Source organism: Crocodylus porosus, unplaced genomic scaffold (assembly GCF_001723895.1).
Source record: "Crocodylus porosus isolate Cpor-Errol unplaced genomic scaffold, CroPor_comp1, whole genome shotgun sequence".
Taxonomy (NCBI): domain Eukaryota; kingdom Metazoa; phylum Chordata; order Crocodylia; family Crocodylidae; genus Crocodylus; species Crocodylus porosus.
Window position 1 is genome coordinate 45,274,360 of NW_017728907.1, and position 25,866 is coordinate 45,300,225.

At 45.8% G+C, this 25,866-nt stretch overlaps 1 protein-coding gene across 1 annotated transcript in view; it reads left to right on the plus strand.

Annotated features, from left to right (window-relative positions):
- Window positions 1-773: 773 nt before the first annotated feature.
- KDM4A (lysine demethylase 4A) overlaps window positions 774-25,866 on the plus strand; it is a 30,941-nt gene continuing 5,848 nt past the window's right edge. The window contains exons 1-19 of the mRNA XM_019531285.1: window positions 774-960; window positions 2,013-2,188; window positions 4,159-4,273; window positions 5,254-5,447; window positions 6,299-6,348; window positions 7,330-7,433; window positions 8,169-8,306; window positions 10,143-10,393; window positions 11,531-11,721; window positions 12,629-13,005; window positions 14,389-14,509; window positions 15,261-15,439; window positions 17,551-17,755; window positions 18,037-18,113; window positions 19,916-19,971; window positions 20,970-21,078; window positions 23,374-23,562; window positions 24,357-24,527; window positions 25,464-25,583. Coding sequence (XP_019386830.1) covers window positions 796-960; window positions 2,013-2,188; window positions 4,159-4,273; window positions 5,254-5,447; window positions 6,299-6,348; window positions 7,330-7,433; window positions 8,169-8,306; window positions 10,143-10,393; window positions 11,531-11,721; window positions 12,629-13,005; window positions 14,389-14,509; window positions 15,261-15,439; window positions 17,551-17,755; window positions 18,037-18,113; window positions 19,916-19,971; window positions 20,970-21,078; window positions 23,374-23,562; window positions 24,357-24,527; window positions 25,464-25,583 — 2,988 coding nt within the window. The 5' untranslated portion in view covers window positions 774-795. The remainder of the gene's footprint in view (window positions 961-2,012; window positions 2,189-4,158; window positions 4,274-5,253; window positions 5,448-6,298; window positions 6,349-7,329; window positions 7,434-8,168; window positions 8,307-10,142; window positions 10,394-11,530; window positions 11,722-12,628; window positions 13,006-14,388; window positions 14,510-15,260; window positions 15,440-17,550; window positions 17,756-18,036; window positions 18,114-19,915; window positions 19,972-20,969; window positions 21,079-23,373; window positions 23,563-24,356; window positions 24,528-25,463; window positions 25,584-25,866) is intronic.

Here is a 25,866-nt window from a genome sequence, read left to right on the forward strand (position 1 = left end):
TTCCTGCCCCTGGGGCAGGGGGCTGGACTCGATGATCTCCCGAAGTCCCTTCCAGCCCTAATGTCTATGAAATCTATGAAATATGATGTGTGACATGTGAGCTCTGGTGTGTGATATGCATGATCTGGCATGTGACGTGTGATCTGGTGTGTGATGTTACATGTGCCATATGATGTGTGACGTGCGTGCTCTGGCACATGACACGTGTGCCAGGCCCGGCGGCTGGGAGCGCAGGCGGCCCTTGCCCCTGCCCCTACCTCTGCCCCGCGGGACGCGCGGCCACACGTGCACTGCCCCGGGCCAGTCCGGTGTGTCAGCCTCAGCCCTAATCTGCCTAGCAACAACTACCGCTTCTGCGCCCTGATTGGCTGGCTCCCCTCCCGACTCGAATTCCTATTGGTCAGAACCCGAGGGGGCGCTGCGATTGGTCTACAGCCTGGGGGCGCCAGTGTGGGGAGGGGGGAGCGAAGGCCGAGGCGGCGCGGGGGACTCTTTGGCGCCTGGAGCGGAGTCGCACTGAAATATCTCTTTTCTCTCCCCAACGAATTAGTATCCCTCCGCGCCGGGACTACTTTCGGGGGCGGCGGACGCCATTCGCTGGCGAAAGGCCCGGCGCGTGATGGGCGTCGGTGCTTAGCCAATGAGAAGGCGGTACTGGTGCAGACCCCGCAGTCATTGGTCCGTAGCGGCTCCGGCGCACCAATGGCTGCGGGGGGCGGGCCGGGGCGGGGTGTTGGCTGCGGGGCCTGTCAGAGGCCTGAGCCTAGGGCCGGAGGCGGCAGCAGCAGCAGCAACATGGCGGCAGCGGCGGCGGCGGCGGCGGCCGAGCCCGAGAGCCTGCATCTCAACCCCGCTGCGCGCATCATGACCTTCCGGCCCAGCGCCGCCGAGTTCCGCGACTTCGCGCGATACATCGCCTACATAGAGTCACAGGGCGCGCACCGCGCCGGCCTCGCTAAGGTGGGCGGGGGGAGGGGGCGGCTTCCGGTACGGCGCGGCACGGCCCTCGGGGCGACCCCCGCCTGGGCCTGGGACTCTGCAGGACACTGCCCTGCCCCTCCCCTACCCCCGGCTCTCCCCCATTGAACCCCCCCCACCAGTGGGGCACCTCAGTGGGCCGAGTACTGCCCTCCTCCACGACGAGTCCGGCAGAATCGGGGAGACTCGACCCCTGCTCCGGATGCATGCCCCCTTCGGAGACTGGGGGCGTTTTCTCCTTCACGAATTCGGGACACCCCCCCCGGGTGGATGTGGTACCCCCCTCCTCATGGTCGACTTGAGGCTCCCCTCCCCCGAATGGCCTGAGGGGGCAGGGATTGCCCCTCTTCCTCCTGCCTGCACTGGGGTCACTCCCTTGGGTCCAGACATGAGGCAGCCCTCAAAAAACCCTATTTGTCGAGTACAGAAAGACAACGACACTGTCGCTTCATGGCACGGCACTCAGGAAGGCTGCAGCAGGGCAGGACGTCTGTCTCCCTCCAGATTCCCCTCTGCCGTCTCTGGGTTTATCCTGTGTCTAATATTTGCGGGGTGCCCCCTGCCCCCTCCCGGGTGTTGAAAAGTGCGGCTCTCGTAGCAGGGCAGAAATAGCCCTGCGAGAATCCCAACGAACTCCCCCGCAAGTGCACTAGTTAATCTGTAACCTGTGTCCGCAGTCGCACGGGGCCAGATGTATACTCACTTTAGTCAATAGCACTATTCTTCCATGGGAACTTAGTTGCTATGAGGACCGTAATGTAGTCCCACTCTGCAGACCCACCGTTACTGAAGATGAAGAGTGGTTGTGGACAGACAGGAGCAAAGGACCCCGACTCTGCCATTGATTGATTTATTTATTTTTACAGGCCATAATCCAAAGTCTGACCGTCTAATTGCTTCTGCCAAATGCCTTCCTTGCAGCTGTTGACTGAGCAGTCATTGTTTGTTGTTCTCTCCTCCTCCAAACCCAAAGCTTCTGCAGTGTTTGGTGGCCAAGCTTTCTGACATTTGCCTTTGTCCCATGATGCCCCCAGGTAGTTCCCCCAAAGGAATGGAAGCCACGGCAGTGCTATGATGACATCGACGAGCTGGTCATCCCAGCGCCGATCCAGCAGTTGGTCACTGGGCAGTCCGGCCTGTTCACTCAGTACAACATCCAGAAGAAGGCGATGACTGTGCGGGAGTTCCGCAGGACTGCAAACAGTGACAAGTAAGAGAGTTTGCGCTCGCTGCTTATCGCGTCGTCTTCGCTCGCGTGGGCTTTGTTTCATGACTTTGCTGAAGCTTGGTCTGTGCTGGGAAGTTTTGTCAGCAGAGACTAGTGGATGAATGGATCTGCGTCTCCACGAGGGAGTCTTCCCTTTTGACTTGTTGCAGCAAAGACGTGCAACACTGACACACCCTTAGCATATAGTTGGATGCTTCTGAATAGAGGGAAAATGTGGGTGGTGTTTATTTTCAGCAGGAATAAAGTCTTTAGAATGACTGCTGAACTTCCCATAATGAACACATCTGTTGCCCTTATATGTTACATCTACCCTCTTCAGTCACAAATGTAAGACTGCTGTGCTGCTTTTGGTCCTGCAAAGGCTATACAATTGCATTCTGTTCCTCTAGCAGAATTATTTACTGAGGCTTATTAATTAATGTCTAGTTAATTCCTGTTAAACAGGTGTGAATGACCATTTGGTCTAGAGAGCCTATATTACTGATCCTGTGCAAACAGGAGCATACCGATTCTATGCTAAACAATGAGAATCAGAAAGTGAAACTGTTTAACTAGTTTCCGTTGTTCAGGCCAGTAGAGAAATACAGATTGTAGATAAGCCAGACGAAAAGCAAACAAGACTTTAAACTATTATCAGTTTTCAAAGTAACTTGTTTTTAAAAAATGTAGTTCCTTCAACAAAATGAGTTTCAGAATGCCAAAAGGGTAGTGCATGTTGTTTAACCTAATAACATAAGTCAAATTATATACTTCTTGAAAATCTTAAGTTTTTCTTGGCGGTACCCTGGGTCTTGATTTTTCAGCAGCATCCAGAGACCTCAGCTGAGACTAGTGTCTTGTTTGTGCATTGCCAGACAGCCTGAACAGATGAGACAAAAAGCAGGAAAGGAAACAAAGGCACAATATTGAAGTGACCTGCCCCAAGTCGTATCGGTGTAGGACATGGGTCTCTTGACAAGCAGAGTAATATACATTGGGTGAAGTCCTAATTGCATACAAGTGATGGGTTCTGAATTAGGCATTACCCTTTCGAGAGAAGAGATTTTGTATCTCATTGTAATAGTTCTGGAAGCATCATCTCTGTGTGAAGGAACAGTGATTAAAAGGACATTATGAATAATTAGGAAGGGAATTTAAAAGGAAGCAATATTATTATGCCTTAATACTGATTTATGGTGTACCCACCTCTTCAATATCATGTGCAGTTCTGCTCATTCCATAGCAAAAAAATTATATATAAAGTGAGAATAGGCACACAGAGACAATAGAGATGATCAGGAGTATGGAACAGTTTCTGTGTGAGAGACTAAAAAAACTGGAACTTCTCAGTTTGCAAAAGTGGGGCTTAAGGGGATGTGCCAGAAGTCTAGAAAGTTGTGAATGGTGTAGAAAAAATGAACAAAAGACTGTTATTAACTAGGTTTTATAACATAAGTAATAGTGATGAAATTATGAGGCAGCAGATTTGAAACAAACCAGGAAGTATTCTTTCACAATTCATGACTTGTGGAAGTCATTACCACAGAATATATTGGGGGTAAATAACACAACTAGGTTAAAAAGGGGTTAGATAAATGTTATGGAGACCCATTGAGGCTGTTCAACACGACAGTCAGGGACATCCCTAAACCTATGACTGCTGACACCTGAGAAGGTATGGCAGAGGTGAATCACTTTATATAGGCTGTGTTTCTTCTACTTTTCCCTAGAAGCATCTGCTCCGTGCTGCTGTCAGAAACAGGATACTGGGCTAGATTGGCTCATGGTCTGGCCTGCTATGGCAGTTTTTGTCTCTTGATCCCTGTTCCAGTGCCCATTAACTAGTATGATAGGCTATTCTTGAGAGACCCTTCCATCCCCCTTGTCTTAATGCGGGAAGACATTGTCATACATTCTGTTGTACTGAGTGGCAGAGTTGTTCACTGATGAAGTGAAACTTGATTATGTTTTAGATACTGCACGCCCCGCTATACTGACTTTGAGGACCTTGAGCGGAAATACTGGAAAAACCTCACATTCAATGCCCCTATCTATGGTGCTGATGTTAATGGCACGCTCTACGAGAAGGTAAAGAGAAACAGTTTCAGTCTTCTGGTAACATAAACTTGTGAGTCTTGCTGTAGGTGTTGTCCCTGGCAGTTGGCTGTCTCTCTTGGAGAGGTTTTAATGAAGTTTGTAGCAGACTGTTAGTTTCCAATGTCTATTACCTGGGAATTTAGTAACCTATATTTCCATAACTCATTTATCGTTTATCCTAGATAGCCAAAGCAGGCTAAAAAAGGCTCATTGCTCTAGGGCATCTCTGATTACCCAGATTTTAAAACAGTATTATGATATAGTTAAACTCCAGGAGCAAAATTCTGTAACGTACAGTTAAAGCATGGAGTTGACTTAATGGTGTTATGTACTGGGGGACACAGGTGAGCCTGAAATATTGGCGTATATGAATATGTACTCTGTTTATATCCACTGGGGTGTACAGTTCTGTGGGACTCCTTTATAGTTGGATAACCTAGTCATTGTGGTGTGTCACTATCAAGCTATAACCTGCTGGTGGATAAGCATCAGAACCGAGCGCATAATAATGCAGTTACATCTTGCTTGTTAAACTGTTAGAATATTGCAGTACTTTAAAAGAGGCTTGGGAGGAAACACGTGATAGTTTTGAATGACCGAAGTCCTCTGCCTGTTGAAGAGAAACAGTGTAGTCAAGGGTAGTACAAGCTTTGCTAACCTGCTCTCAACAGCTTGTTTAGCGGGTAGAGAATTTCAGTTTTATGATGCACTGGCTGATCTCGTGTTCAGGGAGAGGGTGAATTAGTAGGAGTTTAGCAGTCAAATGCCATATAAGACTTGAATTCAAAAAAAAAAACAAGAAAGAAAGAAGCGACCAGAAAGCTGAAGGTTTTGGATTGGGCAGCAGAAATGAGAGATTGTTCTGTCCCAGAGTGCGGTGTAGCACTAGTCCAGTATATTATAGCTGATATCTTATTTATATGGTTCTATCCTTGCTGGTTCTTGTATAAAATGAGCTCCATGTTTTACAGCATGTAGATGAATGGAATATTGGCAGGTTGAACACAATCCTGGATGTAGTGGAGAATGAAAGTGGCATAACCATCGAAGGAGTGAATACCCCTTACCTCTACTTTGGGATGTGGAAAACCTCCTTTGCCTGGCATACTGAGGACATGGACCTCTACAGCATTAATTACCTGCACTTTGGGGAGCCCAAGTCATGGTAAGGTTTCCTAGAACAGCTCCAGAATCTCACTGGAGGGAGTGCCATCAACTATTGGAATCTCTGGCTGGAGGTGTGGAGGGTGGTGGGGGGAAGAAAAAAATGGTGCTGATTAGGAAAGTGCTAGATATTTCTCTCCCTGGCCACTGCTGTTACTTACTGCATGGAGCAAGAGGAGGATTGCACATGGAGTTTTGTATCTGAGTGTACATAGTGGACTTGGTTCATTGGTTTGAGTGTGTTCTAGAAAGTCAAGTTACTGCTCTCGGGTATAAAGGAAGTACTGCAGCACTAGGGTGTTAGGGTGGGTAGGACCAAAACACAGAAACCCTACAAGTTCTCTCTCAGAACTGAACACTGCATCTGCAGGCAACATGGCAGGCCCATTAATTTGTCATGGAGAGTAATGGCTTTTAATCAGCCAGTGCAGTGTAGCTGTGCTTTCTATTAAGACTGACAGGCAGGTGGATCTGGTATGTTGCTGGATGTATCTGCATGACTTGGGGCCCAGAGTGTGTAGGTAGGGCAGAGGTTCTCAAACTCTTTCACAGCATGGATCATATCTTTCTTCGTAGGGAATTATTCCTTCCTACACACACTTTTTTTTCCTCTGGTATCTTCCAACAATTGGTTGTATGACCATAATATTAGAAACTAGTATGTATAGCTGTGTTCTAATGCAACTTGGCAGCTGGAATTCTTCACTTCACCTGTGCAATAGTCAAACGGGGGGCGGGGGTTGTCTTGCTGACTTTCTCATGCCTGAAGTTGAAGTGGATTTGTTTGTTTCTGTTTAACCTCCAAACTCTTGCTTGCCCCCACCTTTGATTGACTTGCTCTCATGCCTGCAGGTACTCCATCCCTCCAGAACATGGGAAACGGCTGGAGCGACTTGCCAAAGGTAATCTGCTTCCCGCTACTCTGGGCCTATGTCCTGCCTCTACCAGACCACAATATGTTCAAAGCTTTCTTGAGGGAACAGTCTGGCACTCATAACACCACAAATGATAATGTGGGTTGTCTTTCGGTAGTTGATTCCTGGGGGAGGAGCAAGACCGATGTCATTTAACATGCATATTTTGTATTTATCACTTAAGTAACTAAGCATAAGACTATAAAACTGCATTTAGACTGTGACCCAAAGACCAATCTTTGTTCTGGTTTGTATGTCCCAATCTTTGTTCTGGTTTGTATCAGAACAGTGGGGTCCTGATCTCTGTTTAAGGCTAGGTGGTACTGCAGTAATACGAATATCTTTTCATGCTGTTGAATTTTTGCCCATATGCCATGGAGTGATGATTCTGTGATGATGCCTATGATTGAGTTAGGGTCATTGCTCTTGCTTTCTGACTGAGGCAGTAACAATACTCTTGGTTTTTGGTTCCCAGCAATACAAAGTGATCATTAAATCTCTGTCATCTGCTCCTACTTGAAATTACTAAGATGTTGACACACATTCTTTTTTTGTTGAATTCTGTAAAATGTCTTCAAAGGTGTTTTGGATGCATCTACTTGGCTGTACCTTTTCTCCACATATGTAAACATTATTTGTAAACTTATTTAATTCTCTAAAATAGCAAGTTATTTGTTCATTGCTCTTCCTTGAATTTTGTTGAAAGGCAAGGAAAGAATATCTAAGTATCCGCACCCTTTTTAGGAAGGGTAACTGCACCCTACCAATATTGTACAGAGGCTTGTGGCTATTCTGCTGCTTTTTTCCTACCTGCCTCTTCCTCATAGTTTGGAATGGGATTGCACTCAGACAGGCCAGGGTTAGAACACTTTGTTCGGGCAGTAACTTTACTGCTAACAAACTGAGGAACTGACTTCCTAGATTTCAACAGAACACTTTAACACTCTCCATATGCTTCTTTTTAAATAGGATTTTTCCCAGGAAGCGCGCAGAGCTGTGAAGCTTTTCTCCGCCACAAGATGACCCTGATCTCGCCATCAATACTGAAGAAATATGGCATCCCCTTTGATAAGGTGAGGGAAGAAAGGCTATGATACTCCTGTGTAACCAATTCAAACACGTGGTTCTCAATCTCCATAGGGATTTTTAAGGAGGGCTGTGGGAAGGTTGACGGGGGTTAAAGGGGATGCCTCCTAAATCAAACTGTAAGATTATACTAAAAAATACTCCTTTCATTAGCTGTCATGGTTCAAGGATATGAGAGAAGCAAGGTTTATGAGGTGAAGTAACTATTTCTTTATTGAGTCAATGTGTATAGTTGGGGCAGAAAAAGACCAGACAGGCTGTTCAGATGTCAAGCCCCCTTCATTAAAAAGAAACACAAATGAATTCTTGTGATACGTGTGTAGGTAGGATTTCTCTTGCCAAAAAAGTGCTCTTCCTTCCATTGTTGGTCTGTGGAAGTGAGTGCAGATTAAATAAGTGAAGAATGTGTTTTGGAAACTGTTGGGTGTAAGTAATAATGTCCCATCTCAACACTTGACCATAGTGTTTTTGACCGTAGTGTTCTTGACTAGTGTTTTTGGCTAAAATATGCATTGAAGAATATGAAGCCATTTGCTTGAAAGTGGTGTTCTTTTTCTCCTGATATTTTCCAGCTGTTGCTGGGTCTGTCCAGTATGATGAGAAAAAAATGTGAACCCCTAAAATTCAGGCTTTTTTGCCTAAGAAAAATACACGGGTGGTTTGTACATCAAATGTAGGAGAATGTGAAAAGCACTAACCCATCTATGTCGGCTCTCTTCCAGGTAACGCAGGAGGCTGGAGAATTTATGATAACATTCCCTTATGGTTATCATGCTGGCTTTAATCATGGGTTTAACTGTGCAGAATCTACCAACTTTGCCACTCTTCGGTGGATCGAGTATGGAAAGCAGTCTGTATTAGTAAGTGGTCTTCTGCTCTTCTCTGTTGCATATGGAAAAACAGTCCGTTTGACTGACTTTCATATATTTTTGGCACCTTGATACTTCAACTGTTTTAGAACAAACCGTGGTTCTTACCTAATGTGGGTCTGTACCTTCATACAGTAGCAGCATGAAATGGGCCTAGTGATGTACTGCCCAAGTGGTGTACAGCCATCATCTAGGATCTAGGTTAAGAATTTAGAGCATAATTGCATGCCTGCTGTTTTAAGACAGGAGAGATGCTGTTAGACTGTTACTGCCTGGCCCAAGCGGCATCTTAGCTCATCTAAACAGCTTTTATACTGGTTTGCTGAGAGATTGCATTGTCTTACTGAAACAGTCAGATTGGCACAGCCCTTAGCACAGATGCAACTGCACTGCCAAGAAAGTGCTGCATATCAGTGTAGCTTCCTGCACATCCCGTATGGGGCTAAGATGTGTGAATATGACCAACTTTATCCTAGCATAATTGCACTCATGTCATGGGAAAGGACTGTGGCTTTGGCCATAACAAAAAGGTTAAAGCTGTGCAACTCTTGTGTTCTAGATGAGCGTTTAAGCAGACTGTTGGAAAACTCTTGCTTAAAAATGGCTTCTTTGTGGGCTTGGCTGAATTCAATTTTAATTTTTTAATAATTTTGACAGATAATATCAGTGTTAGTTTTAAGCATTTGTTTTGATTTTTTTTTATCAATTTTTGAAATAAATTAACATAAAGAACTTCCACCCCTGGGGTGGCAAAAAAAAACCCATGAAAAAGCCAAGAAAACATCCAAACTTGTATCTTTTCTATTTGGAGACTTTCTCTCCATGTACCAGTTTCACAAGTAGGCTGCTTTGCCTCCTTTTTACAGTCTCTTCCCTGTTTTCTGCAGCTGAGTTGTCCCACTGTGGTGTCAGGAATTCCTCACTGCTATTTTGTCTTCCTCTCCCCACTCCAGTAGGGGTTTTAAGTAGCCTGTTATTTTCCACCTCTGAAGAACCAGCTAATTGCTTAATTGATAAGTCATTAGGCCGCAGCCGTTTTCCTCTTTAGCGAGACCTCTATACTCAGGCCTTTAATTCCCTTCTGTTCTTCCCCTCTCTTCAATTGTTAACGACAGAGATATTTTTTTACTAGTCTGTGAATGTGAAGTGAAATTGATCTTTACTAATAAAAATTGAATTCTGCCAAGCCTATGTATTGGGGAAGCACCAGAGCCACTAGGACTAAGTGAACACCCCCTTTTGCAGTACAGTGCTGAAAAATGCAACCTGTCCTTAGTCTTCTACTCTGGGATTTGCTTACTGCTTGGAGCTAGCTAGCCCTGGCTGTAATGCTGAGCCAGTCATAGCCAGTGAGCAGAAGCTTAAAGCCTGTCTCCTCTGGGCCTAGTTGTGTCATCCTACAAGCTGCAAAAATTCTCACCTCTGCAATATTAAGACCAGAGGCCCTACAGAAGAAATCCTCCTAATGGGGAATTGTTCTAACAAATTGCCAAGCTAGGGGTTTCACCTTAGATAAGTGTGGACCCCTGCATGAATAAGCCAGTAGGTGTAGATGTTCTGTTCTTGACTAGAAACCTCTCTCTTTTTCTACAATGAAGATGTGTTTTTGTATTCCATGACTGTGGGCAAGTTGCCTCATCTTTATGCATAAAGATTCTCACATGGGGACAGTGCTTGACCTGTGTGGGCTGTGAGACTCAAAGCTTTCAAGTCTTTGGAAGATCTTTTACTTCAGTTGAGTTAGAGCAGTTGATGACAGTAAAGTAGTACTGGATTGAAAAGTAGTATTCTTGCGTAAGTGGCCTTACATATTCTGTGCAACTGCAGTGTTCATGTCGGAAGGACATGGTGAAGATCTCTATGGATGTTTTTGTGAGGAAATACCAACCAGATCGCTACAAGCTCTGGAAAGCTGGGAAAGATGTGACTATCATTGACCACACTCTTCCAACACCGGAGGCAGCCGAGTTCTTCAAGGGGGATCTCGTCCAGAAAATTGAGACTGAAAAGCAGTGTTCTGATGAAATGGAAACTGGGGAGCCGTGCAAAGAAGATGAAGATCTGGAGGAGAAGAAGAGGTAATGTTAAATGAATGGTTGAGGAGGCTAGACGAACACCTTGCTGGGGTCATTTGACCCCAGTACTTTTTCCTGCCATGGCAGAGGATTGGATTTGATGATCTGCTCAGGTCCCTTCCGAACCTACCAACTATGAACTAAATGTGGTGGTGAATGCTTTCCTGTTCACTCATTAGCCTGGGCAGCTTCAAGTGCTCTCATACTTGTTGTTCCAGTTTGGCTTGGTGCATGTCTTAGGGAGAGGGTTCACTCTTTGTAGGAAAGTAGGGCTGGAAGGGACCTCAGGAGGTAGTCTAGCCCAGCCCCCTGCTCAGTACAGGGTCATCACCCAACTAAACCATCCCAGCCAAGTGTCTGTCCAACCTGTTCTTGAACACTTCCAGGGATGGAGATTCTACAGTCTCTCTAGGTAGCCTTTTCCCACCCTCAGAGTCAAAGTTCTTCCTAATCTTCCCCCTAAATTTTCCTCTGCTACAGCTTGAGGCTTCTGCTTAATGAAAATATTAAACAATACCAGTCTCAAAACAGACCACTGGGGAACTGCAATGCATACCTTCTCCCAAATAAATATTGACCCATTCAGCTTATTTTAGAGTGTTTGGATCCAGGTGGATGTGGTGCTGTGCCCTGCCTGCCATGCCACACTGGCTTGGGTAGCCATAACTTGCATGGTAGGGATATTGCCGAAGCCTGAGATTGGGCAGGTGTTCTGTATGTTGGAGGTCAGGAGAAATAGCCACTGTATTGGACCTGTGGGAATCCATGGCTAGCGCTAGTGCTGGATGTGATATGCATTTCCTATTCATTGCTGCTTAAGAAATCATTTACTCCCCAGAAAGATGGGATGCAAACGCTGGTGTCCCTGGATTTGATTTAAGGGAAGAGGATGTCTTTGGACATTGCCCTCTGTTAATCAGGTATTGTGAGGCTCAAGAAACCCCACTGGTGGTGACTCATTTAGTCTCTGAAAATAGAAATTGTTGTTTTGGAATAGCCAGGATCCTATGTAACTTGCAGCTTCTGGTTTCTAAAATTCAAGGTATGGGGGTATAAACCTAGCCAGCCCTATTTCAGGTATCAGTTTGATGCCTCATTCAAGTATTTGTGACCAATAACTTCTGGGTTTGTCTCCTACAGTCTGCCTAAGCACCGCATAGGAACCAAGAGGCACAGGGTCTGTCTTGAGGTGCCCCAGGAGGTGAGTGAGAGCGAGGCTTTCCCCAAGGAGGAGCTGACCTCTGTGCAGTACGGGATGGAAGTCACAGAGCCTGCTGTGGGACCCAGTAGTCAGCTTGTGCAGCAGGATGAACATGGACTTGCACTTCCAGGTAACTTCCTCTTAAGTTTCTTCCCGGTACGATGGTGGATTATGTTAAAGTTAGGGACATTAGAGTCACTGGTATTCAATCCAGGTTATTTCCCTCTTTAAATAAGAGGTTATTTGTTGACCTTTTGACAGAGACACGGACTAGTTTATTTGCACCTTGACTAGCAGGTGGAAACAGTGAGAAATGTCACTGTTGTGTGCCCTGGGGTCGTCTTGTTTCAGGAAAGGTCCCTTTTGTAAAAAGCTCAAGTTGCTGCCCTGTGCTGCTTGGTGTCAATCCTGCCTCTACAGGTGGGGATATGTGGAGGCCACTGCTTGTCTTAATGGTTGAGTTTGTAGCCCCTTGGTGTCAGTGACTTTTTATTTGAGACAAAAGTGCCAGGATTAGAGATGGGGAAAGTGCCTGGGTATGGTCCTGCTGCGTCTGTCCAGATGCTTAATGCTGTATCATGAGAGCTGCTTATTTATAAGGTGCCTTTAAAGGGAACAAGAAGTATTTAACTGAATAGTTTTTTAAGAAAACTGGTCCTTCTACTTTTACAGCCTTTCCACGTCCTCTGCCTTTCCCTAGAAACACACTGAAAGCCTCAGCAGTCATCACTGTGTAGCTTCTCACTGATGTTAGACACAAAAGGCAGAAAGGGCCAGGGTTATGGTTGCCAGTAACACATGTACATATCTTCTTGTAGGATTCTCCCAGCTTTGCAGCAGGCCTCTAAGTCATGTGTGGACCACTAGGCAAGCTGTCTGAATAATTCAGCTCCTCTTTTCCTGGTTTTGCCTTCTGCACTGGCAAGGGACCTCCTGCCTGCGTATCTTCTCCTTCTTTTATGTTGCCTTACATTGACAGGCGTAGGACATTCTCCCCGCTGCTCTGATCTCATGAACACTCTGCACTTTTGTTCCAGATTGTGAGGACTCCTCTGTCAGATTTGAAGAACTGAAAAATGTAAAGCTGGATGAAGAGGAGGAAGAGGAAGAAGAGGAAGAGGAGGAGGCAGCTGCACTGGATCTTTCCATTCCCCACTCTGCAAGTTCCACCTTGGTTCTGTCTGCTGCTAAGCCAAATTCAGCTTTGTACCTTCAGTCCAGCTCCCCAGCTTATTCTGCTTCTTCTGACTCTGAATCAACCAATCTGCTGTCAAGACAGACTGTTCTTGGTCCAGCCAGAGTACTTACTGTTCACAGCTATGCTAAAGGGGATGCCAACGAGGCTGACAGGGAACAGGCTTCAGGGAAGAAAGCCAGCGCTACAGCCAGTATGAGTGAGCATGAACTGGCAGAGGTATGAATGGGAGAAGGTAACAGCTGAATTATGGTGGATGAGCTCAAACTGCAAGCATCCTAGCTCTGATAGTTTAAGCTTTGAATTCCCATGATGTCAGTACGAAAGGTCTCCTTGCCTGAAAATTGCTCCCTTATGTGATCTGTCTCACTAGAGCAAACTGTAACTTTTAAATTTGGATATCATCCCATACCATCAGTGTTAAAAGTACTATCTCCTTGCAGACTGAATCGAGACTATTCCCTTTTGAGATGTGTAGTGTTACAAAGGGGCATAGATAGAAGAACACAATGGATTTGTCAGACTTTAAATCTCAAACTGAATATTTGAAAAGATCTGTCATGTTGATAAAAGGTGTCTTAGCCCAACAGAGGATAAAGGGTTTAATAAACCCTCAATCATTCTTGCAGTTTCATTGCTGGCTTGCACCCTGTATACCAACGGTCATTCCATCTGTTCGAGCTTTTACTGAATGCACGCAGAAGGAAAAGTTAGTGTTTGCAGCAAGGGAATTGGCCTTGTTACCTGTTCATTTAGGAGCCGTGCCTGAAAGTTTTTTCAGGTATTTTACTTGTTTCTTGTGGGGAAGAAGAGAAAGCCAGCTCAGGCCGTTTGGTGGGGGTAGTGTGTCCGCTAATCCTAGTTCATATGAAGTAAAGAAATCTGTCAGTCCCTCCCAAAAGTGATCACAACGTGATTATATTGGTGTGCAAACAAAATAAAATCTAGACTCTGTATATACTTGATGCTTTTAAAAGCCTGGTTTCACAATGCTGGAAAACGGTTTCAAATTGGGAACACGTTTAAATTCTCCTAGCCATTGATTCATATCGTTCTGTTTAAGACAGTTTTACTGGATGCCCAGAAAACCACAACTGAGAGAGGCTACACTAGTTAAAATCCATCTTGGTTTACTGGGGAAGCAAAAACTACGAGTGGCCCTTCCCTGGACCCTCTCGATGCTGTCGACATCCCTCCTAAAGGCCCCTTATTATAGTTCCTTAGATTTAAACAGTCCAATTTGTGCTGGTCTCTGTCTCCAGTTCTTGCGTAGCAGGTTGATCAGGGCCTTGAACAGCAGAATACATGTTTTCATTCAGCAGACCTAACTTCATTGTTAAATAATGACTGGTTAACTGTGTGTTTTGCTGAATTTGAATAAGGAAAATAGATGAATGTGTTTTGACATCTTTCTCCTGTAGCAATACAGTGCTGCAGTGTTTGGGTTTCAAATGTGTAAGGAAGCTTGAATTCAAAGTTTGATTTCTTGGAATTTTTTCTGTTTTTAAATGTCTTCTAAAAATTACTTCTCTCAGTATTGTTTTGGGCCTAAATTGATCTCTCTCCAATATGGCTGCTGATTTGGCTTTTTGCCTTGTCCAGATGGCAAAAGAATATCTGAGATCAATGAAAGAGAGTAAAAAGTCAAAGGGTCGTCGCCAGCCCTTGAGCAAACTCCCACGTCATCACCCACTCGTGGTAAAAGACTGCATCAGCGATGATGGTAAGTTGTGTGCTCATCATGTACAGGGGGTGGCAGTGGGTTGTCTGGCAAAAACCCTGGACAGGAGAGGGCTTCTGAGACCAATGGAGAACTTTCCCCATGGTTCCTGAAAATGTGGGATGTATCCAACCATGTGCCAGCCAGGTAGCCTAGCCCAGGTTCTTGCTTCATTCTCTTGCTCAGCCCCTGTGTAGTGAAATTGGTTCACCTAAGGTTCACGTGCACTTTTTCATCAGGGGTGCAGGTGGGAGGAGAGAGTGTGTGTGTGTGAGATTATATAAATCTAGGGGACTGAAAACCTCTGCCATCCAGTAAAACTTTAAAAGCCTCTGGTAGAATTTTCACAACTAAGATTTCCTTGGAGCAGTTCCAATAATTGACTTAATATCTGTACTTTAAAATAGATTATTGGCTAACACCCAACCTGTGGGGAACTGATTGGAAGGAAGATAGGCTTCTGAGGACAGGAGTAGTGCCATAGTCACCACTGGTGCTCCGTTAATCGGTTTTGTTTTTACAAACCATTTTTCAAATAATAGGTGGATAACCTTTAGCAGAGGGAACTGTAATGTGTGGGCTAGGGTTTATAAACCATTCCTTACTCTCTTAGTGCCTGCTTATTTTTGGTGTTTCCATCTGTCTGTTTCTTCCCCACCCCTTGCCTTATTGCTTCTTGTATGCTGTCCTCATAAAATAGTGGCTGCAACAGGATATGTGGCTAACACTGATGTGAAATAACTTCTTATTGCAGAGTCATCAGAGCAGCTAACTCCTGAAGAAGAGTCTGAGGAGACAGAGCCTTGGGCCAAACCCCTTAGCCAGCTGTGGCAGAATCGACCTCCCAATTTCGAAGCAGAAAAAGAATATAATCGGACCATGGCTCAGCAGTCCCCTTACTGTGCTGTCTGCATGCTTTTCCAGACATACCAGGTAAGCTGCCCAGAGCCACTTTTTACATGAAAGAAGCTGAGCGAAGATAGCTGCCATGGTCCTGAGGTTTTTCCTGACGTCAGACTTGCAGTGTTTCCGTCTGTTGTTAAATAATCAGTCTGCAGGCCTGTGTGTTCTGGTAAACAACACCTGTGTTCAAGCTGTGTCAGTTGCCTGTAGTTAGAAGGTTGCTTCCTTCCAGTTCTGGCAGAACTTAGACCTGTTCCTGTTTTATACACATGGCTGCATTTGGAGCCAAGTGTAAAGCTACACTCCTCTGGCTCCATGGCAAGGGAGTACTCGTGCTTTCAGATTCCTTCTCTTAACTAAAACTTGGAAACCCACCCAAAGTCTGCTCCTGGGTGACAGGAAAGGGAAGAGCTTCCTTCTTTTTTGGGTAGGGGAAGATGATCCACTACAACTGCGCTGAAAACCAACTTAAGTACCTGTGTATGCAGAAGTTGTCTTCTCTTAGAGTAGGACCCTGCTGCAGTAATTGTGCTTGTGTAGACTTGCATGAGTTAACTTTTAAGTTAACCAGTTTGGGTGCTACTAGTAGTGTTGCTGTGGCAGCCTAGAGCTCAGCGCAGATTGCAAACCCAGCGTGTCTGGCAGGCTGAGTGCTAGAACTGGTGAGCTGTATGCTGCCATCAGTACATAAGCAGCTAGTATAAAGGTTGGAGTAAAGGAGTGTGTAGAGCTGTTTATACTAGGCAATAAATGGGGAGATTGTGTTGGAGATGGGGACTTGATGTGCACTTTCTGGTCTACTCTGATTTTGGTGAGTAGGAGATTGAATAAGGGACATACTGAACTTGAAAAGTTGCTCGTCAAAATAGGTATGAAATTCCAAAATAATGTGTGTGTGTGGGGGGGGCGGGGAGATCTGTTCTTGAATAATTAGGAGGTAAATATTTTCAGTTGACTCTGACATCAGTTGATGTCGTCTTTCTATCAGTTTCTTGCTGAATACTCTTGAACATCGGGGATGCAGAATTTTCAAACAGTTTTGAAGGGGAAGCAGGGAGAATAAGAAAACTAAGAACTTTATAAACTTTTCAGTTTTAAAATTCTTGTTGAGTAACCCCCATGCACCTCTCCTTCCTGCTGTAACAGGGACAGTACCAGGGGGCAGCGCTGGCTCATTTCTTGAAATGGTCTGCTTCTTGTTTGTGAGGTTTGTTAAAGGCTAAGCGACTGTTGGAGACTTGCCCTTGCCCTTTTGTATAAAGGAGGCCTGAAAGCTTTTAAGAACATGAAGTCAGGCTTTGCTATTCTCTTTGGGTTTTGGAAGACTAAATAACTGGAGGGGAAATGCATTACATATACTTTTAAATGTAATTGGTGGTTAATTTGCCATTAGGTTAATTGAATGAACCGAGTTATAAGAAAGTATAATTCTGAAAGTCTTCTCTTCAGTGGGAAGCTACGTTTCAAGAATCTGTCTACTGCCCAGCAGCAAGTATCAATTTCTGAGGTGCATTAGCTTTGTTCATGGTTAGTTATCAGGAAGCAGTAGTGGGTATTTTTAAAGAAATGTTTGCATGTTAGTATTTTGCCTAGATACTGGAGGTTGTAGCTAACAGTGCTCCATGAGGTAATGCTGCAGTCCTTTGCAGCTATCTCTCAGAGTTGAGGCGATGCAGGTTTCTCACAGAAACATCTTTAGGGTAAGGAGTGGACCTACTGATCCCACAGGTGCCAGATAAAACTTCTCCCGCTTGTGGCCTGTCACAGGAGGATGTGATTCAGACCTCTCTGATCTCCCTCTAACTGGTCAGTAGCGTGGAAAAATGTGTTGCATTGAAGCTGCTGTGACTGAGAACTTGATGGGATGTTTGGTGAGCAGGTTGTTTCCTAATCCAAGTGAGCTGAATCCCTGACACCCCAGGGATTTCATCCTTCTGTACCTTATCTTTTGCAAGTTGAGACCTTGGTTTGGATGATGCAGGGACTTAAGTTGGTTTGGTTGCTGGCTTGCTGGTATGCAGCAGGTACCTTCATCTGGGGTTTGCTTCTAATGAAGCAGGTGATGAGAGTAAGTGAAAGGGAGACATGAGAACTCCACTAGTTCCTGTAAACAGTCCTGTGTATCCTTCTGCCCCTCACAGGCAGAATGTGGAGGCCACAGTCAAAACTCTGGAGTGACTCCAAGTGCCGCTGATGGGAAAATCCGAACCAAGCCCCTGATACCCGAGATGTGCTTTACCACCACTGGCTGCAGCACAGATGTTAACCTTTCAACCCCTTACCTGGAGGAAGATGGAACCAGTCTCCTGATCACCTGCAGAAATTGCCATGTCTGTGTTCATGCCAGTGAGTTAAGCCAAGTCTCACCTATCAGTACTGGCTTTGCCTCTCATGTGCTTCTGTATGTGGGACCCCTTTCCTTGTGGTCATTGTTAGTCTGTGTGGCAAGCTGCATCCACTCCTCCAGGGGAATCATGGGTGTCCGTAGCACAAACCTTGTATGGATAGAGGACTGGTGACTTGAGATGCATAAAGTACCTTCTCTGGGCCAGGGAGCACACCAAAAACACTTCAGCTCTTGATGAGTATGCCAGTGCTGCTTCCCTGAGTAGTTTTTTCTGTTCTAGGTTGTTACGGTGCATCGCCTAACAAGGCCACTGAAGACTGGGTGTGCTCCAGGTGTGCAGCCAATGCCTTAGAAGAGGTAAGAACATTGCACAAACTCCCCTTTGCATGGCAGCCTTTTTTGTGGGGGTTAGGGGAGGTCCTGCATGGTAGGTATTTTTGCTGCTTAGGTACAGACTTAGTTCACCTTAAATCACCTTAGAGAGTGGAAGAATGTGGTCCAGAGAAAAGGCGTTCTTTTGGAAAAAGAATGACAGTCCAATGGACAAAAGGGAAGCAGGTTGATATCATATATTTGGACTTTAAAAAACCCTGTGACTTGGAGTCCTCATGGAAAAATTGGGCAACTGCGACCTTGACTGCTCCACAGTCTGATGGCTGGGAAACTGGTTCCGAGGTCGGATCCAGAGAGTGGTAGTTGACAGAACTGAACCAATTCGGCACTCGGTGACTAGTGGTGTCCTCCAAGCCTCCGTTCTCAGACCTGTACTCCTTTTTAATGTCTTCATAAATGATGTGGACGCTGGTGTCAGAAGCAGACTGGCTAAGTTTGCTGATGACACCAAATTTTGGGGAAAAGTATCCATACTTGAGGATAGACTGGTGATCCAGGCTGACCTCGATAGGCTTGCAGGGTGGGCGAATGAAAACCTGATGGCATTCAATATGGAGAAATGCAAGGCGCTCCACGGGGTGGGGGGAACCTGCATCACATTTATAGGCTTGGCAGTGCTGCACTCGCTAGCATCATGGCCAGAAGAGACTTGGGGGTCATAATTGACCACAAGATGAACATGAGCCACCAACGCAATACCACAGTTGGCAAAGCGAACAAACTTTGGCTTGCATCTTGAGCAAGACCCAGATGTCATCTTCCCCCTGTACTCGGCTTTGGTGAAGCTACAGCTGAAGTACTGCATCCAATTCTGGGCTCCACAATTTAGGAAGGATGTGGAGAAGCTTGAAAGAGTCCAGAGGAGAGCCACACGCGTGATCAGAGGGCAGGAGAACAGGCCTTATGAAGAGGGGCTGCAAGCTCTTCAGCCTGGAGAAGCGCAGGCTCAGGGGTAACTTAGTGGCAGCCTGTAAGTACATAAGGGGTTTTCATCAGGATCTGGGGGAACGCCTGTTCACCAGAGCACCCTAAGGGATGACCATATCCAACAGTCACAAACTCCTGCAGGACTGTTTTATGCTGGACATGAGGAAAAACTTGTTTACTGTCCAAGCCCCCAAGGCCTGGAACAGATGTTTCCCAGAGGTGGTGCAAGCACCTACTCTGGACACGTTCAGGAAACACTTGGACTCTTATCTTGCTGGGATCCTTTGACCGTAGCTGGCTTCCTCCCCTTGGAGCCAGGGGCCTGGACCCGATGATCTTACAACGTCCCTTCCAGCCCTGGTGTCTGTGGAACCTATGCAAGTGTCACAGGCTCTGGACAGGCAGAAGGGCTGGATGCATTCCCTTCCAGAGGCCAGCAGTTTTTTAAATCATATTTGCAGTGGGGGAGTTGTTCCCAGTTCCCTTCACCTGTCCCTAACTGGGATAGGAACTTGCTTCTCTGATATGAGAGCACAGTGCACTCACCATCAGTCTCCTACAAATGTTTGTAGATCTTCCTCACTTTTTGGACAGTAGCGAGTAACTAGAGTCAAGGTTTTCTCAAAAGCGGTGGCATTGACAGCCCTTAGGCTGTCATCTTTCTCACATTATTAGTCCTGTCACTGTTAAAATGCTGCTTTTCCTCTCTCTGTGTGTCCCAGGGAGAAAGCTTTGAAGCCAGCACAATAATGACTGGTCTGAAGCATGTCCACTTTTAATGACTATAGACTTAACTATCTGTCAGATAACAAGCTTGTTCATCTTCTTCCTCGTGGCAGGATTGCTGTTTATGTTCTTTACGAGGTGGTGCCCTACAGAGAGCCAACGATGACAAGTGAGTGTTCCAGCTGAACATGTGTACTTGCCATAATATTGCTAAAGCAGAGTCATTAGATGTAGAGGGCTCCACAGAGGTAACATAGCAGCCAGTGATGTACTCTAGGTTTACGGGGTTAGTGGGATGGCGTGCAAGCATATGGACGTGAGCACACTGTGTGAATGCTCTAGGGCTGTGGGCAGTTGTCTGCAGTACTCTATCTATGTTGCCAGTCCCTGACTTCCCAGGAGATACCCCATTCTAAGTGGTGGTAGGTGCTATTAAGTGCTTGCACTGCTTAGTATATGGATACATGTATATTTGGAGTCATTTCAAAAGGCAAACTTTTTCAAAAGGGCAGTGGCTGTTATGTTCTGATGGTTAGGTGGAGCTGAGCTGGGGGAGAGATGAACATGGCAAAACTGCCCCAATATGAACTTTGTGCAGCTCAGCTTGTGTTTGGGTCCATACTTTCCTGGATCTGTACAAGGTGCTAGGAGCTCTGATATATATATATATAGAGAGAGAGAGAGAGAGAGAGGGAGAGATAGAGCCCCATAGAGCAACCAAAGGCTCCGATATCCTTAGAGCTCCACAAACCCCACCACTGCCAATAGACTAGTTTGAGGTTTGGTGATGGCTTCTGCATTGCAAAACTGGCACTAAGCTCACTCTCATCTTTTCCAAGAGATGAGGCAGAGTCTTATGTTAGTGCAGCATGTTTTGCCTCTAGTTTGAATTAGAACAAACCTGCCTGGGGATTCAGGAGCAGATCAGTTTGGTGGAATGTCTGAAGCTCTTTGAATTGTCTCTGCCTCTTACGCGCCTCCCTAGCTGGGAATGGGAAGGAAGCTCATACTGCTTGGCCCAAGTTGGCTCTGTGAGCCAGTGGAAGACTTCAGTTTGTTTGCTGGTCTGGCATGCTTTATCAGTACTACTAAATGTCCATCAAATCCCGGCAGCCTCTTCCTGACTCAGATGAGGGCTGATGCCTTTTTACTGCTGATTTTTGGCAGGTGGGTCCATGTGATGTGCGCTGTAGCTGTATTGGAGGCAAAATTTGTGAATATCGCAGAGCGCAGTCCAGTGGATGTTGGCAAAATCCCTCTGCAGCGCTTCAGACTGGTAAGGAGGGCCTGGGCTGTTCCCGCTGCTGGGGCTCCCTGAAGTCCTGTCCACAGGGTTTCCTATGCTTGTCTGAGGGGGAGAGCACTTTCCTGATGATCAGAAATAAGAGAAACAGAAGGAAATATGAAATCTGGTGGTGGGAATCTGGGTTGCTAAATCAGTCCTGTTACTAGTATCCTCTGTTCTTGGGCATTAACAGTAATTCCAGTTTAGGCATTGGACACAGGTGGTGATACGGTTTAGCTAGTTTTTGGAGTAGCAGAGAACCCTTATATGGAGGAGCCCCTTGGTACCTGAATTAAAAGGTTGTTCTCTAAGGACCTACAGAACTTTATACTGTGCCTTTCCCTTCCAACTAACAGCACAAGCCTCACCAAATTCAGCTATGCTCTACATGGATGGCTGTACTTGCATATCATGCCTTATAATTACCAGTCCAAGTAATAGGGTGTGAGATTTAGAGATGTTTCTGCTCTGAAAAAGCATTTCTCGTAAAAATTACTAAGAAGTTGCCTTTTATCAAATTTGCTGTGGCCATAGTCCAGGCTACTGACTACGAAACTGCAAAAAGCCAAGCTGTTTGCAGAATTCAGACCTCTTTGGGAAGGGAACTAAGACTCCTTTCCCAAAAAGAACTGCTGTTAAGATGTGGACTACATTTTAATGCAGGGAAAACTCATTGTGTGAAGAAGCATGTCAGCTAACACTGCTCTGAGACTACTGTCCTTGTCAACGCTAAAAGCAAAATTATTTTAATATTAGGCTGGCTATAGTCTGGTGACTAAGTATTTTCCCATGCAAGGTTAGGTTGAGCTGATCAAAATAAATAGACTGGGAGAACTGACAGTGCTGCAGGTACTGTACCTGAAGAGATGGAAGGTGTATGGTTGCTGGCAAAGCAGCATAATGGAGAAGAGACTATTGCAAAGAGCAGTTGAGTAGAGCCTGAGGTGAAGTTGATGAGGTTGACAGAATGTGCACGTGTGTGTGTCTAGCCTGTCTGGGGGAGGTTGGTCCCAGCTAGCTAGTCTGGCTTGCTTGGCTTGTCTCTCTTGGCATCCTCATTAGGAGTTTGCTCAGTGCAACCACACAAGCCTGAGATTGGAAAATCATTTCATAGGCAAATTAACTAGAGTTCACTGTACAGATGTTTGGAGGTATTTGCATCTAGGAGTGTTAACTTGCTTGATCTGCTTTTAAGGTTCTAATCCGGGGTGTGACAGTTAATAGTCCAGTTAACACAAATTGAATCTCCCAAATCTCACCTTCTGATTGTAACAAATGGTCACTGAATTTGCATCTGTAAATTCAGTTGTTTTCCTCAGTTTAACTCTGGTTCTCTGAAAAAATCTTAGGTTATAATGATGCTCCTAACTAGCCTGTTTATCCTCCCAGTAAAACATGACAGTCTGATATTACAGTTTCCATTGCCTTTTTAATTGCTGAAAAAAGGAAGAATAATTTGTCACTTTTCTGGTTACCATCTATTTATTGGACACTTGGAAACTAAAATAGATAACCTTGGAAACAGGCACACAGATATTTGCCAGAGATCCCTGCCATGTCCTGAAACAAAACTGTTATCAGTAGGTTTCTTTTTGGCAGAGACTCCCAAGGATTGACATGGCTCATCATCTGACTTGGTATCAAGTGAACTTGTAATAGTGCTTGGGGGTTACTATTAAAGATTCCTCCCTGTCATGACCTGGCAAGTGGCTCCTTTAGATGTTACAGCCGCAAACATCGGTGGTATTGTCCTCGGGTCCTCTGCTGGGTGTGTGAGATGTTTGTTTCTAGCTTTCCTGCTGATCAAGCAGAAATTCTACAACTGCCCCGTCTCCCCAGAGTAACAGCATGAAAACAGCTGTTCCTTTGCTTGTCCGTTACTTTAGTAATTTCTCACCCCAAATCGTCCAGTCCTCAAGTTCCTTACCTCATCTTTTTAGATGAGGTACTCCAGTCCTATTCAGTTTTTAGTTTCACTTCCGTTTAGGGAAACTACCTGGTTTACCCGCCATACTAGTTACAGCACTCACTTTTTCCATTGCACTCTATACAATGTTATTGCTTAGTTCCAGGAAGGCCTAAACTATGGCTAAGAGCCTTAGCGTAACTCAGTTCACCCACTAACCCACTACAAGAACAAGTGCCCGTCTCTCCTGGATCAAAGTGAATCTATGACATTTGAGGGTACCTAGTCCCAAAGAAGGTGGATTACCCTCTTGCCAACAGGCCTTTGCTGGGGGAAAGCCTTGCCATCTCTAGTAATCTCTAGTTTCCTGTCATCTGCAGAAATGCATCTTCTGTAAGAAGCGGAGGAAGAGAATTGCTGGCTGCTGTGTGCAGTGCTCCCACGGTCGATGTCCTACATCCTTCCACGTTAGCTGTGCTCAAGCAGCCGGAGTTATGATGCAGCCTGATGACTGGCCATTTGTTGTCTTCATTACTTGCTTTCGGCATAAGATTCCATCCCAGGCAGAGGTGAGATTATATGGGGGATGCAGAAGGGGGGCAGAGAATGGGGTGGGAGGGAAACGAGGTACGGTCTCAGAGCAGGCCAGTATCTCAGGGAGCCCTGAAAAGCTTTGGCTTGTGTGATTTCCATTGCAGACTTGTCATCTGATTCCTTGTCCTTGTGTCCAACATACCCTAAAGATTGTGGCTCCTTGTCTCCTGACAAGGAACTCATGAATTATGACCTCTGACACGCTACCAACTTAGTATGGCCTCAGGCAGGTCGCTTCTCTCCTGCATCAGTGTTACTTGACGCCTTCCTTCCAGTGGTGCTGTGAAAAGGCATAACTAATGTTGTGTTTGGGTAGTGTGTGATATTTGTACAGAGCTGGTACCAGAATCCCAGCAGACTTTGCAAGGGCTTAAATATCAGCTTTTGATGATCACTGTGTAAGGCTTTTGTACAAGCTTCCCAACAGACAAAACTGCCGCATTCCATAAGGGGAGGCAACTCTCGGGTCCCCAAGCTGTGAGGAATCTGCTCTAAAGAGCGAGCGCTTGTTAACTCTCTGCACAGCCTAAGTGACGTTCCAAACTCTTGCAGCAGTTGCAGAAAATGGGTTACTTGTAAATATTTAAAGTTCTGGAGGGAAACTTTCAAACAAACGAACAAAATGCTTTCAAATTGTGAATGGGTCTTGAGCATAAGCAGTCGCATAACAGCAACACCATTCAGTGGCTTCCCTGGGAAGGCTTAAGTTCTGTGCCCCAAAGCCCTGTCCTTCACGTCAGCTGTATAACAAGAACTTTCCTCTTCCCAGCGAGCCAAGGCAGCTCTGCAGGATCTATCGCCTGGCCAGATAGTCATCAGCAAGCACAAGAACGGCCGCTTCTATCAGTGTGAAGTGGTCAGCCTAACAAAGGAAACCTTCTATGAAGTCAACTTTGATGACGGCTCGTTCAGCGACAACCTCTATCCAGAGGACATTGTGGTATGTTGTACAGTGAGAAGACTGCTCCACCAGAGGGCGCGTGGTGCAGCAGAACGTTCTGTACATTTCCACTGTAGGAACAAATGTGTTCAGAGCCATATGGGACACAATGACACCTGGAGTAGGAAGTGCTCCCCTCTGAGAGGAGAAATGTAGATTTAGACCACTGGTTCTCAACCCCTTTTGTACCAGGACCTATTTGTAACCATCTCCTGACCTGCTGGCCCCAGCCCCCTACTGTGTGGGGCAGGGGATGGGTGTGTGTGGGAAGGGGGACCCCAGGCAGCTCCTTGCAGGCTGGAACTCTGTCACGATTTTCTTTAAAGGAGAATCCATTTTTAAAGTTTGTTCATGACCCTCTCATGTATTCTTGCAACCCACTTTTGGGTCGTGACCCACAGGCTGAGACATGCTGCTTTAGACGACGACTCATTTAGACCTGCCCTATACCGCCTAACATAATATTTTGGTTTCAAGGTGCTTTTTTCCTTCTTTCTGACAGGAGCTCTTTTTTCCTCTTGCTAGCCCTTGTTTAGCTGCTGTCTTTAATGTCAGTGCTATACCAGGCTGCAGCGGTTCCCTATACAGAGCCAGGTAGATGTAGCTGCTGTTATGACCTATAAGCCATATCTTACTGGTCATTTGTTCATTGTAGCTAAAGCTGCAGCAGTAAAATGAACAGTGACCTTGGGCTTCTCACAAGACCAGTTTGCATCCCCTGTGCCTTGGGTGCCCTGGAAAGGTGCCTCTGCACCACAATATTGTGGTGGTTGCATAGGGCTGGGAGTAGGGGTAACTAAAGACATGGTAGAAAGTGGTGCATGGCTGCAACTGAAGGTGTAGCTTGGACCTAAGAAAGGCAAGAATCCACCTTCAAAATAAGCTGCTCACATCTGACTTCTCCTTTCCTCCGAACTTCCCCCTTGTGCTGTGAAGAGTCGGAACTGTCTGCAGCTGGGCCCTCCTGCTGAAGGCGAAGTTGTGCAAGTGAGATGGACAGATGGACAAGTCTATGGGGCCAAGTTTGTTGCATCACATGCCATCCAGATGTACCAGGTATGGGTTCCTCTCCCCTCTAAGTTTATCCCCAGCTCTCTGTCATGGTAAAACCCTGCCCTTGCTGCGTTTTAGAAGTTCTTCACAAGACTTGGACTTGGACTGCTGGCTGGCCTTGGAGCCTCTGGCGTTCTATCATCTAATATGCTCTGGGTGTGGAGGGAAGTGGAAACAGCATTGGTTCTTGCAGATTCATAGATTTCATAGACATTAGGGCTGGAAGGGACCTCGGGAGATCATGGAGTCCAGCCCCCTGCCCAAAGGGCAGGAAGTCAGCTGGGGT